The following is a 13,540-nucleotide window of genomic DNA, read 5'->3' on the forward strand; positions in this document are numbered from 1 at the left end:
CTGAAATACCTCTCATGCCAAGAAGCTCACTGCTACCCAAGCCAAGCAGTGGGCTTCCTGGCATGAGGGGTATTTCAGCAGTGCTTGGACAAATAGCCCTTGACACTATTCAGATTTACATTTGACTCACTGCAATCTTCTACTAAGCCCTAGGTGCTTCCACGGTTACCTCATTTAATCCTACCTTTTGGAAAACTGTGACTCAGGGTAAGTAACTTGCCCAAAGTCACATGAAGAAAGATGTCATTTCAAGACTTCTCACCATCCTAACTGCTCCTTTACCCATGTTTTTCTGCTAGCATCCCCCTTGAGAGATGGCCAGAACTGGTTGTAGTGCTCTCTCATGAGGCTTGATCAGCCAGAAGAACAGTGGCCCTATCACTTCCGTTTGTGGAAACACAGACACACCTCCAGCTGCATCTGATTTTTGGCAGAATCATTACAGACTGACACCCTCTGAGCCTGTTGTCACTCTGTAAACCCAAGGTTGTTTTGGGTTTATTTATTATTTATATATATATTTTTTGAGACAGGGTCTTGCTCTGTTGCTTAGGCTGTAATGCAGTGGCATGATCATGGCTCACTGCAGTATCAACCTCCCAGGCTCAAGTGATCCTCTTGTCTCAGCCTTTCGAGTAGCTGGGACTACAGGCACATGCCACTATGCCCAGCTAATTTTAGTATTTTTTGTGAGACAGCATTTCATCATGTTACTCAGGCTTGTCTCGAAGTCCTGAGCCCAAGTGATCTGCCTACCTCGGCCTCCCACAATGTTGGGATTACAGGTGTGAGCCACATCCAGCTGGGTTTTTTTCTTGTTTCTATAAGGTCATTTAGTCCCCTTCCTTTTTGTGTGCAGCTAGGCACGAGCACTGAACTTTACAGTCTTACCTGTTTGAGTCGATCCAACTTCCTGAGCAAAAGTCTGCCTTCTCCATCTGGCCGTGAGTTCCTGCTGTGGGCTGGCTCCAGGCCAGACTTTGGCAGTGACGCCAGAGTGGCCAGACTTCTGTGGAATTCGGCATCCCAGGAGGCTCTGGGTGACTGGAGACAGATCCCATGGTAGCCAAGCCCCACAGGGAATAGGCCGGCAGACCCTAGCAGACAGCAGGCTTGTGGGTGGAGCCAGGGTGTCTCAGCCTGGCAAGGGACAGTCCTTGGGAACACTCCTCCCTGCCTCCAGTAGCCCCTGAGAAGTCTTCGGTACATAATCTCAGTAGAGCCGGGGCCAGGAGAAGCTTCCTAGGCACCATCAAGGATGGCTAAGGTATATTCCCAGGCTCCAGCCCAAAGGACTGCCTCTGGAAGCTCTTCCCCTGAATCTTGGAGAAGGGCATATCTGGGCCTAGTTCATCTGTGGGTTTCTTACATGTATATTTCTATGGCTGAGGAAAGACAAGGCAAAACTGCATGGTATGATCACCCCTGTCAGTTCATCCTGTGAGTGTCTGGAGTTCTATTAAAGCTTAATCTATGGGATTTAAAATGTTTTCTTGGAATTACAGGTTCACAAGGTTGGAAGGAACCTTAGCATTCATTTAGTCAACTTCATATTTAAAGAAGGAATGTTATCTATGATAACATTCGCTAGCCACTATGTGAACACATACATCTGCCTCTCAAAACAGCCTATCTCACTGTTTTTACAAAAGAAAAGTTCTGCTTATAAGTGAAAGTCTGCCTTTCTAGAGCTTTTTTTTGCCCACTGGCCCTGGTTCTGCTCTCATGCCACAAGGTCTGTAACCCTCTCCAGGAATACTGATTCTCTGGGAGAACATCTTAAGCTGTTCTTGGCCAATGTTGGAGATGGTGCATTGGCACCCTTCACTGGTATTGGGCATGAGGCCCTGGGGGAAATACCAGCAAGAGCCAGTCCAGTAGCTTCACAAACTGTGCCTTTTTCTGTCCTTCACCTAAGTATCTGTCTCTGGACATGAGAGCCTATGATGTTGAAGTCATGGGCCAGACGAGAGAATGAACAGTAGAGAATCAGGCCTGGACTGAGCACAGTAAGCACTCTGTAAATGTCAGCTCTAGATGATTTTAGAGAAGTTAAGAGACACAACTAGAAAAAAGGTTTAGGAGGGTAATAGGTTGCCCCAGAGAAGACAGATCAGAAAGAGAAGAGATGAAAGAATTAGGAGACTATTCTAGCAAGACATGATAAAGCCCTGACCAAAGTTAGTCCAGGGATGATGGCGACTCAGACACCAGGAAAGAAAAGCTAAGGAATCCTCTGAAGGCTGATGGGATTGAGTGGTTTCCAGCTGGCTTCCCGGGTGTGGGTGTTGCAATGCCAGGCTCAGACTGTGCCTCATGGATCCCAAGAAGGTCTCCGGAAGAAGGGAAAGGAAGTGGTATTCTCGTGTGACTTGTTGGGGGTTGGGGGTTATGGTAGAATGGGCACTCTATGATGTGGTAGCACTGAGGACATTTCAAAGGCCCCTTGCCTGTTACAATCCCAAATCCTCTCAGTAGAACAGTTCTGAGTAATGCTGTTAAAAGACTGATGCTGAGAAGGTAACACTTCCCTGCAATGGAGCTGAAAACAGACAGTAATAGGCAGGAAAGGAGATAAATGCCAGAATGGGAGGCCCAAGGGAAATGAGGAACAGGAGGAGAAGCAGCTTTAATGTGGGAGTAGGGCTAAGGGGCACGTCAAAACGGGAGAGGAGCACTAAAGGGGAAGTGGGTGCTCACTGAGGACATGCTTGTTTTTAGCCACCCCCTTGCCTTGGAAGCCCCTTGTTGACCTCACCATCAGCACACTTGGCAGGCTTTAGGCTTCGCAGAGCATTTCCCTTGTGCTGAACTCAGGCTCCAAACATTCACTGCCTCTAATGCAAATGTTAGACAAACTAAGTCACACAGGTCTTTGATCCTGTCAGGGCATAATCAGAATCATGGCTGGGAGGAGAGGGAGCATGGGAGTGGAGCCATGCTGTTGGGTAAAGTGTAATTATACAGCACAAAAGCAGCCTTGAGCAGTTTAACAAACATTAATGTCTTATTCCTTCCCTCTAAGGTAAGGAAGGTTCTGGGAAACAAATAACAACCCCTTTCTTCAAGTCCCTCCCTGTGGGAGTTCCCAGCCAAGTCCAAAGAGTGGATCTGATCCCCTGAGTCAGCCCCAGAACTGATCCCACTCCAGAATTAACTCCAGATAAGAAATGAACCAAGCCTAGGCTAGTCACTAGGTCCAGCTAGGCACGGGCGTGCGTACACATACACTCCTCCCCTACCTTCCTGCTCTCCTGCCCCTAGAGCCACCTGTAGTCCAACCCTGCCTCTGGGGTTTGGCGTTGACCCTCCCTTTCCTTTAGAAAGCCAGGCCTGTATGTAGGAGTGGGAGCTGGAAATGGGCAGGCATCAGAAAACCAGAAAAGAAACAAGATGGTGCTAGAGGACTCAAAGATTCTAGAAGGAATGAGTGTAAATGGAGGAAAATGAAAAAGGGGTTGAAGAGGTCTCAGGCATTGTTACCAGAGTGGCTCCAAGCCCCAGACTGCCCACACTGCCCCAGCAACACCCGAGGCTGAGGGTCCCCTTTGAGGTGTTTCTAGAGCTGCAGAAGCCTATGGCCAGATCCCACTGGATCCCACCAGGTCCTACTGGATTCCACTGCGGCTTTACCATGGAGCCACGGGGTTTCTCTTTGGAATTCAGTGGCTTGGAGTTTTGTTTTTATCTCTTTTGTATTTTTGTCTTCCAGAGCGGAACACTTAAGGATCCGGACTCAAGCAAGAGCCCACCTCAGCGGCCACCCCCCCAAGGTTGTTTACAGTATATTCTTGACTGTAATGGCATTGCAGTAGGGCCAAAACAAGTCCAAGCTTCTTAAAATGATTGGTAGTTAATTTTTCAAAGCAGAAATTTTAAGCCAAAAACAAACAAAAGAAAGGAAAGCGGGGAGGGGAAAACAGACCCTCCCACTGGTGCCGTTGCTGCGTTCTTTCAATGCTGACTGGACTGTGTTTTTCCTATGCAGTGTCAGCTCCTCTCTCTGGTTGTTTACCTGTTCCTGTTCGTGCTTGTAATGCTCACTTATGTTTTCTCTGTATAACTTGTGATTCCAGGGCTGTTTGTCAACAGTGTACAAAAGAATTGTGCCTCTCCCAAGTCCAGTGTGACTCTCTCTTCTGGGTGGTTTGATAGTGTTTTTAAAAGTAATATATAATGTGGGGTGAAATGAGAGTAGCGGGGTGGACGGGAGAAACGGAAACCACAAAAAGAAAACCCAACTCCTCTCCTCCCCGCAAGCTCAGATTAAATCCCCCCACTTGACCTCCACCAGTGTGCTTGGGATCTTCAATGAACTGTGCTTTTTGCTTTCTTTCTGCATGACTATGGTAACTAGATAGAACATTAAGAGATTTTCAAAATCAAATTTCCGTAGCTTCATCCATTGAATTTGAAAGCATCCATGTTTTTCTCCATTTGCTAAAATTTGGTGCAGTTTGAGTTTATGTGAATAGGCTGGCTGTGCCTGTAGAGCTCTTGTGTTTTTAGTGATGACATGAAATACAAAGAACAAGCTATTTCCAGGAATGTGTTCTGTATTTTACATCCCAGTGTACCCTTCATTTTATTATTAACTAATTAGCTATGAGATTTTTAAAAAATGGGGCCGCTGATGTGCAATATCAAAGTAAACCTGTGAACATTTTCTGTGTGTTAATCTCAGTTGTTTCTTCTTTGTTGCTGTTTCTGGATCAGCCATGTGTGTGCTTGTGTGGACCTGAGGCTGCTTTGTGTTCCCAAAGCTTGACCTGTGTACAGAGATAATTCCTTGGCAATGTTGGACATAGAATGCAGGGAGCTACTGAAGGTCTATCAGGGATTTGTCCATTCTGCTCTTGGCCTCTCCTGAGGCATCATAATGGGAGACCAAATCAAAAATGTCCTATGTCTCTTGAGTGGATACACTACCTATAGAACCCCGAAGTTGACTCATGCTTCAGTTCTCAGCTGTTTACCAGAGCCCTCCAGGGTCCAGAGATTGAGGAGCATTCTGTTTTCTGGGAGGAACTGTCTTCAGATTTAGCTTGTGTGTGTTTTGGACAGAGGCTCCACAGCAGTGTCTCTTGAGGAACCCTCACCAGTTTGTCCTCTTCCCTCTGACAAGCAGCACCTGAGCATATGCTAAGGCAGTTCATTAAACCAGGCCTCAGCTTCAGTGCCTCATCTTTGCTATCTCCCTGCCAGGCTGGAAATGGGCACCAGGTGGCCACCTCTAACACCATGGTTGGTGGGAGTTCATGCCAGCAGTTTGCCTTTGAGAAGAAATGCTTCTGGCTTTAGTTTTACATTCCTTTCCACCTCTATATTGACATGTCACCATTATGGACTCTCAGATCTAAAAAGGAACTAGTGTTGGTGGTATGTAACAAGAGTTACATGTCTAGGGGCTTGTGCCCTGGTTTCTCCTTTGGTTGCTGGCAAATTCTGAGGCCACAGAGAAATGCATTGAGTGTGAATGTTTTCATCTGTAATCCCTCCCTCAGCTGATGATGGTAGTTGATCTGTTGTAAATATATACATATATGCATATTTGCACTTCCAGATGAGTTGCCTAAGAATCAGGTCCTTAAAAACCTCCCAATCTGATGAAATGATAGAAAAGAATAAAGTAACATTTCCCAGAATGGAGGAATACTTTATTTTATATTTTAGTCCAAGTGATGAGCTGATGTGGTGTTGCTTCTCTGCATGTTATCCGTGTGTACATCCGGTGCTTTTTATGTGTCATTTGTGAGCCACAAATGCAAAGTTGCCATTTGAATTCAGTCAGGCTACAGGATGGTGTCAGCCTAGGTCTTTCAGGTGGGGGAGAAATTGGTTAGGGCCCCCATTGCCAAATGCAAGCAGATAGCATAACCTGACTGTTACGTGCCCTCAGGCAGCATGCTAAGGGACAACTCTGTGGCCTGGGGGACATCTGTGTCACAGTATAGGATTGCTGTTCAGGTGTTTTGTACCTATTTCTTTTCTGACGTTGTCCCCTTTTTTTGTACTGATCCAACTGGGAGAACCTCAGCCAATGCTGGAAGTGTGATTGAAGTACCTCTCTTTTGTGACTCTTGTACAGCTTAATGTGCAATAAAGGAAAAGTTATATCTGTCTTCAGTGTTAAGTTGTAAAGTTTCTGGCTATCCAAGTATCTCTGCACAAGTGGGAAAGCACTCAGGTTTCTGGTGCAAGAGGCTGAGCTATCAACCTGCGTTACCTTACCGGAAAATGCTAATACCAATAATGTCAAACTTTGGAAATGGCAAAAGCTGGTTAATGTGAAATAATCTGCTTATCTGTCATCTTCATTAGCTATTTGATTTGAATTTGGAGCTTCTTAAACCTGTAAAATTCTATTTATGTATATATGTATTTATTTCTGTGGAACTAACTCTGACATTATTTGGTTAGATGATAAAGGGGATCCTATGCCCTGTAGTGGGGAACTGAGCAGACAGTCATGGGTGCACAATGGCACAGACATACAGTTCTGCCTCTCCAGAGGCTGCATATGTTCAGGTGTTTCTAAAAAACTAAGTGATAATACAGCTAGCTGTTGCTGAGTTTCTGTAAGTCCATTCCTTCCAACAGGCCCATGGATGTGGACTCTGGGATTGAGGCTGAGAGACTAGACCTCCCAGGGCAGTCGTGCATCATTTCCCCTAGTCAGTAGTTGCTAGTGGGAATGGCTTTTGATTTCTAAGTGTTGGGACCCTCCTCAGCAAACTCTAGGCAATCTGGTACCACCTTAATGCCTATCAACTCCCAGGGGAAGGAGGAACTTTTTTCTTTCCAGGCCAACAGATGGTTTTGTGTTTCATGCTGGGAGGAGGGTATGCTGGTCCTTTTTGTGGGGGCTTTTCTTTGTCAGATGGCACCCACAACATCCCCAGGGGAGAGTGGAGTTTGGATATCTGGAGAATTTTACCACACATACCTGAGAGGTTCATCCGGCTAGAGCCCCTGAGGATAGTACTAAGAGGCAAAACAGTGCCTGGAAAGAAAAGATTTCTCCTGGTTGTGAGCATGAGTTAATGCTAAAATGAAGCCCTGGTGGGGCAGGGTAGGCATGGCAATCAGACTCATGCAGGCTTGGAGCAGGACCAAGGGCGGCCCCATAAAACAACATAAGTCAGTGACCATCGAGGTAATCATAGGGTACGGAATACTTTTTGAAGAACTTGCTCAACCTTATCATCTTTGAAACACTAAGTTCAAAGTTTCAAAACACTAAAAGACCAGTAAGACCAGGTCTTACTTTTTAGAGTTTTATGGTTGGGAACACTGAGGTCAGAGAAGTTTGGTGACTTGCTCAGGGAGTCACTGGTAGACTGTTTCTGGGATCCAGTGCTCTCTCTTCATCGCCGTGTGGAACTTGAGACTTAGCGAACCCTGGAGCAGGGTAGTCTGCATCTGCCATGTGGAACTTGAGACTTGCAGTAAACACTGGAGCAGGGTAGTCTGTGCCTGAGGCACCTCTGGAGAGGAAGGGTGAGGACCCTGCATTCTGGGGCCCTCTGTGAGAGAGCATGCCTCTGGCAGGGCTGCTAGTCCATTAGTTCCTCCTTGTCCTGCTGACTCCTGCTGTGGCTAAGTTGTGTGTCTCTGAGGAGGAGCACTTAGTGGCCATGTACAAGGATAGCTAACCAAGGACCCCCTTTGGGGCCCTTCAGAAACTCCAGCTTCTTGGAATAGAGCTTATCCTTTTGTAATTAACCACGCCCTTTGAGATGTAGATTCTAATAAGGAAACATTTTGATATGGTTAAATTATGAAGTTTTTCTTGTACTGAACCTAGGGGGCCCTGGGCAACCCCAAGGAATGCAGCCCCCAGGCAAGGTGCTGCCTCCACGCCGGCTCCCCCCTGGACCATCACTGCCACCTTCCTCCTCTTCCTCCTCCTCTTCCTCCTCCTCGGCTCCTCAGCGGCCGGGCGGCCCCACCACCCACGGAGATGCACCCTCCAGCAGCAGCTCCCTGGCAGAGGTCCAGCCACCCCTGGCTGCTCCACCACAGAAGCCCCAGCCTCACCCACAGCTCAAGTAAGAGACAACTCAGCAGCTCCTCCCTCCCCTCCTCCCGCCCTCCTGGTGGGCCTTGGGCTTCAGAGCTGCTAGAAAGCACCTTCAATCAGGTCTCCTACAGATATTTTGTGGTGGGATTTTTTTCGGGGTTTTTTTGTTTGTTTGTTTGTTTGTTTTGGTTTTCGGTGAGAAGAATGGTTAGGGTTCACTGGGGAGGGGAAGAAAGAAGGAAGTGAAAGTGTAAAGTTTAACTAGAAGTTCAACTCCCTCCCCTTTCTTCCTGGGAAGTGGCACTATGGCAGAGTCAGTGTCCCTTCTCTAGTCTTGTACTAGCTTAAGATTTTGGTTTGTTTATTTTAAACCCTGTCTCCCACTCTTTTTTCCATTCCTTTTCTTTGTGTGTGTTTTTCTACTTCTAAAAAATTTTTTTTAAATCTTTCTGCCTCTGACTCACAGTTCAGAGAATGAAAAGAGTGAAGTAGTTAAATCCATTTCAACATTTTACCTTCAGCTCTGTCCAAAGGAGGTCAGTTTCTGGTGTGGGCAGCAGAGGAGTTCCTAGGCAGAGACGCTGAGGACCTCCATCCTCTTGGGATCCCTCTTACCCAGCAATCACCCTAGAAGCCCCTCCACATTGCCCCGTTGTACAGGACCCCTGGAAACAGCAGAGCTGTCCTTGGGAGGGACAGCACCTGGATGTGAACAATGGTCAGTTCTGCCCTCTCCCACAGAGGCCTCTGATTGTTTGCAATGTCCCCAGCAGACTTTTGTCACCACCTTCAGCACAGATAGACATAGCCTTGGGGGATGGTAGTGACCTACCTACCCCTGCTTCTCAGAGTGAGGTGACAGGCAACAAATGACTCTTCAGAGAGGGAGAAAGGGGGCTGTAGGATTTTGGAGTTTAAATGAGCTACTAGGAGGTCATGTAGTCATTGTACAGATGAGAAAACTTTGCTCAGAGAGATCTGTTGTTTTTTTTTTTTTTTTTCCTCAAAGCCGAGCTACTCCTCTAATTAGTGGCAGAGCCAAGGTTTCGGGGCTCTGGTGTCCAGATGGTCGCTTTCTCTGGGTCTTCCAGTCCTGCGTGATGGGAGGGGCATCACACACTCTTGCTCCCCAGCTCTGGCCAGTGGTACCTCTTGCCTCTTGCCTGCCCCATAATGTCCCTTCAGCCCAGCTGTTTCCTGCCTGCTGACTTTTTTTTAATCCCTCATGCCTTCTCACTAGCCAACTTTAGCCCCTGCCTGAGGGCAGATCCTTGGATTGTCACTGCCTCTGGGCTGAAGCTGTTGAATAGAGCGGGCCTCTGATGACAAGCTGGAGGTTTGTCCCTAGTACACCTCTGCCTGTGTGGGCAGAGGAGCGCCCCACTCCCAGAGGCCAGCGTGTTGGGATTCGTTCCCAGCCCTAATTAAAGGCAGGGTGTCTGTTCACAGTCACTGCAGTGGAGAGAGACTGATCACAGTTCTGTAGAAGGGAGTTTCTCCTGAGCTGCACCCAGCATTTAAAGGAGGGCTTAGAGTCCCAAGCCAGCAGGAGAAGAGTTCTGGAGCCAGAAATCAGCAGGAATGAGAGCCAGTGGGACTCAAGAAGGAGAAAAGCTGGGCCACTGGAGAAGCCAGACTTCATGTCCTCTCCTGGAGTGCAGACTGGGCCTCCCGATTGTCTCGTGCTTCATGGTTTTTCCCTGTGAACCACTAGTCTCTAAAGGGGAAAATAGGCCCCTAAAATGTGTATAATTTGGATTTTCTCATTAGAAAGCTCCCTAAGAAACTTGTAAAGGTCTGATATATATCTCTTTTGCCACCAGACACCCCAAACCTCATAGAGGTTCATGTTAGTACTCCTCTGAGGAGAGTTGCAACAGTGGTTACTGCATCCATTTTAAGAATAGAGAAATTGAAGCATTAGAGTTTTGGGCCAAGCCAATAGGTTCTTTTGGAATCAGAGAAAAGATCAGAATAGAAAAAGCCAAAAGTGTCTACAGAGCTTCATGTTACCAAAAACTTCATAGATGAGAACCTGAGGCACAGAGAGGCACATGGCTTGCCTCCAGTTAGAAGTGAATGAGTGGCAGAACGAGACTTTGACCCAGGTCTTCTGATCTGGCTCCACCAGTTGATAGTTGATAGAAAAGAGCGTACCAGAGTCACAGGCCCTCTTGTGGCTCCCTTTCATCAGAGAAGTATATGAGATTCCTAGGTTAGTTCTTACCAAGTTGGGACCTCTGAAGTTTAGCCCTTGGGCATGTTAGATTAAATTAAAGAAGCAGGCTTTGAGTCACGTCTTCCTCCTCTTTCCCTTCTTTCTTTTTTCCCTTCTCCCTGGTTCCCACACTGTCCCCACCCTTTCTATTCTAGTGTCACTGAAGGTGAGGAAGTAGCGTAGAGGTCTCCCAGGGTCTTGGTAGCACGGCCACTTCTGGCTTTATCCTCCATCACCCTGGTCTCCCTGGGGAGGAAGTGGGAGTTCTAGGTGTGTATCCTCACGTCACCGTCCTTCCCTCCTTGCGGGGAACACCACCCTCTCACATTCTCTCTGGTTTTTATCTTCAAGCAAGTCGCAGTCCCTGACAAATGCCTTCAGCTTCTCTGAGTCCTCCTTCTTCCGGTCTTCAGCCAATGAGGATGAAGCCAAAGCGGAGACCATCCGGAGCTTGAGGAAGTCCTTTGCCAGCCTCTTTTCAGATTAGCTCTTCAGACACACGGGGCACCCGGCCCAACCGGGAAAGGCATCTAAGACATTCACCAACAACAGTCAGCCAGCTTGGTGGTGATGTTCCATGACCTTGACATGTGTGGTCCCTTCCTCTGCTCCATTGTGCTAAGTGATGTTGTGCAGCCCAGAAAGGACCATGTGGCAGTCTCAGGGCAGGTACCACCCACAAAGGGTACCTGGCATCAGAGAGGAAAGAGCTGCTTCCCTGTAGTCATGAGAGCTTCCTTCTGAAGTCATTGTTTGCTGTGAGTTTAGTGGCCTTATTGTGACAGTGCCATCATGTCTTATTCTACCCTGTGAAACCAGGATTAATTGCGGACTCCTGGCAGCTTAACCTAGCTCGGTTGCAGTGCTAAGCATGCCCCGCTCCCATTCAGTGATACTTGTTTGGGAAGTATATACTTCCCCAAAAGTACTCTTGGCCCTAACTTTTAGGAACTTTCCCCAACCTGGATCCCTTGTCATACCTGTGTTACTGTTTAAAGCATACCCACCCAACTTACAACATCCTAGGCTGCTGTGGTGGTGAAGCACCTTGAGTCTGCCGATATTCGGGAGAACAAGGATCTGCAGTTTCCCCTTTTCTCCCCTCTGAAGAGTGGTTCTTATGTGCGATCTGCAGTAACCTTGAACTCCAGAGCTGCACTATAGAGGAGAATGCATGCCACTATGATAGCAGTATGCCAAGCTTTGTGTTCCTCTCCTAATAAATGTTAAGACCTTTGGTGTAATAAAAGCAGCAGCATTGACCAACATCTGAGTCAGCCATGAGGTCTTGACCCCTTGGCCACCCTTTAGACTGAGAGAGTGTCCATGAGGAATGTGTGCGTGAGTGTAGAGTGAAAAATCTAGGTGTGTGAAGCTATTTGTGTCAGTTTGTGTGTGTGACTGCAGGTGTACACGTGTTTGCAAGTGTTTGAGAATGTGTCTGACCTTTACATGCCACTTCTGGGCCTCCTGACACCTCCCCAGTGAATTTGTCTCCTCCAAGGCAGCTCGCCTTTCTTCAGCAACTCAGCATTTCTGCTTATATTGTGGACTTTGTAACCTTTCAAATAAACACAGAACTCTTACTCCCGGAGGAGTCAAGTTAGACTCACTTGCCTGGTCTGTGATCAAGCTCCTCAGCTGAGGCCCACATGGTGCTAACAAGGCTGGACCAACTTGCTTTATGACCAGGCTCCCACAGATCCCAACCAAGACATCCTAAAGAGACCTGCAACTGAGGGTGGGCTCTGAGAGATTTCACTCTGGTACATCATGACTCCCTGATACTCAAAGATATTTTCCCAAAGACCACAGATGCTGTGAAAATAAACACTACATCTGCACTGATAAAAAAAAGTCCATGTATTAAAAATGTTAATATCTGAATGTCAATAAGTATTAAATAATTTCCTACATGACACCCATCCTACTAACTCAACAAGATAAACCCCTCCAAATGCCATTATCTTGTTAACTTCTCCTCACAAGACAGTAGATGCTATAAGGTCAGAGAATGAATTTCTTTGATACCAGGGTCTCCTTTCTTACCCATTCTGTTTTCACAGTTCAGGGACTGAGAACCATCCCCTCTTCTTATGCTTGGAAAATGGGAATTAGAACCTTCCATTGAGTGACACCTGAGGGGTGGCAGCCCTCCTCCTACAACACACATAACTAAGGAACAAACCAAACAAAAGTGTGGGGTACCTAGGTGCAAGGCAGCTGACCTTTGGGGTTCCTTCTATTTCCGGCTGTAGGGGAGGCAGATGTCCTCTTACGTTTTGTGGCTGGGCCTGAAAATTAAGCAAACATAAGACAGATAAACAGGACAAAAGTATACACATTTTCTTTAGTATTTTGATGTGTATGTGGGAATCTTCATAAGGAAAATGAAGATTCAAGCTGTTAAGCTCAAAACTTGTATGCTGTTTTAAAGAAAGAATGATTTCGACGATATGACAAAACAAAGGTGTCTGGGCTAGTCAGCCAGTAAATTGTGGGAAAATAGGAAATATATAGGAGAAACTAATGGGATAGGAGGGTACAAATTTTAGTTTTGTCTGTAGAGATTCATCTCAGTGTCAACTCCCTGTCTGGTGATACGAATGTTTGTTCCCTTCTTCCTTTTGGGGAGGGTCACCCTTCCCACAAGAAGTTTTCATCCTGCTTCAGACAGAAAGGGGGAGGTCAGAGAACCCTTCCTGCATCTGTTGTTCTGTTGCCTTCAACTCAAAATAAACAATATGCCAAAGTGACATATTTTGAGGTGGCATACTCTGACCCCCTTCACAAACCAAGAGTCTACCACTAGCCATTGCTTCTATCCCCTGATTCCAAGTATGTTTTAAGAGAAGGCATTCATTTATTTAAAAAGCATTTCTTGAGCACTCACGATGAACATAAACATTGTGAAGGATTTACAGGAATATTTGCTGACATTTTCATAGGACCTATTTGGTACCAGGCACTATTCTGAATACTTAATGCACATCAACTTATGTATTTCTTATAACAAGCCTATATGGTAGGTGCTGTTTTTGTTTTATAAATGAGAAATGGAGGCACATCAAAGTCAATAACTCACTCAGGGTCACCCAGCTGGGCAAGTGGTAGAGCTAGGATTTAAACCTAAGCAGTGCAGCAGCAGAACTCATGGCCTGAGCTACTTTGCTGTATTACTTTTGTTAAATCTAGCAGAGGCAACAATACAATTGTATTAAATTTTACATCGTGTGATAAAATAAGAGGTGCACACAAAAGTTCACACCCATATCCTCCTCCTTTCTTCACCTGTCTCC

At 46.5% G+C, this 13,540-nt stretch overlaps 1 protein-coding gene across 2 annotated transcripts in view; it reads left to right on the plus strand.

The window, feature by feature from the left end:
- SYN2 (synapsin II) overlaps window positions 1–11,509 on the plus strand; it is a 202,975-nt gene extending 191,466 nt beyond the window's left edge. For both annotated transcript variants that reach the window (XM_054245944.2, XM_035273675.3), the window contains 3 exons: window positions 3,713–3,773; window positions 7,808–8,051; window positions 10,593–11,509. In XM_054245944.2, the coding sequence (XP_054101919.1) occupies window positions 3,713–3,773; window positions 7,808–8,051; window positions 10,593–10,728 (441 nt within the window). In that variant the 3' untranslated portion in view covers window positions 10,729–11,509. The remainder of the gene's footprint in view (window positions 1–3,712; window positions 3,774–7,807; window positions 8,052–10,592) is intronic.
- The last annotated feature ends 2,031 nt before the right edge of the window (window positions 11,510–13,540 follow it).

The sequence above is a fragment of the Callithrix jacchus genome, chromosome 15 (assembly GCF_049354715.1).
Source record: "Callithrix jacchus isolate 240 chromosome 15, calJac240_pri, whole genome shotgun sequence".
NCBI classification, from domain to species: domain Eukaryota; kingdom Metazoa; phylum Chordata; class Mammalia; order Primates; family Cebidae; genus Callithrix; species Callithrix jacchus.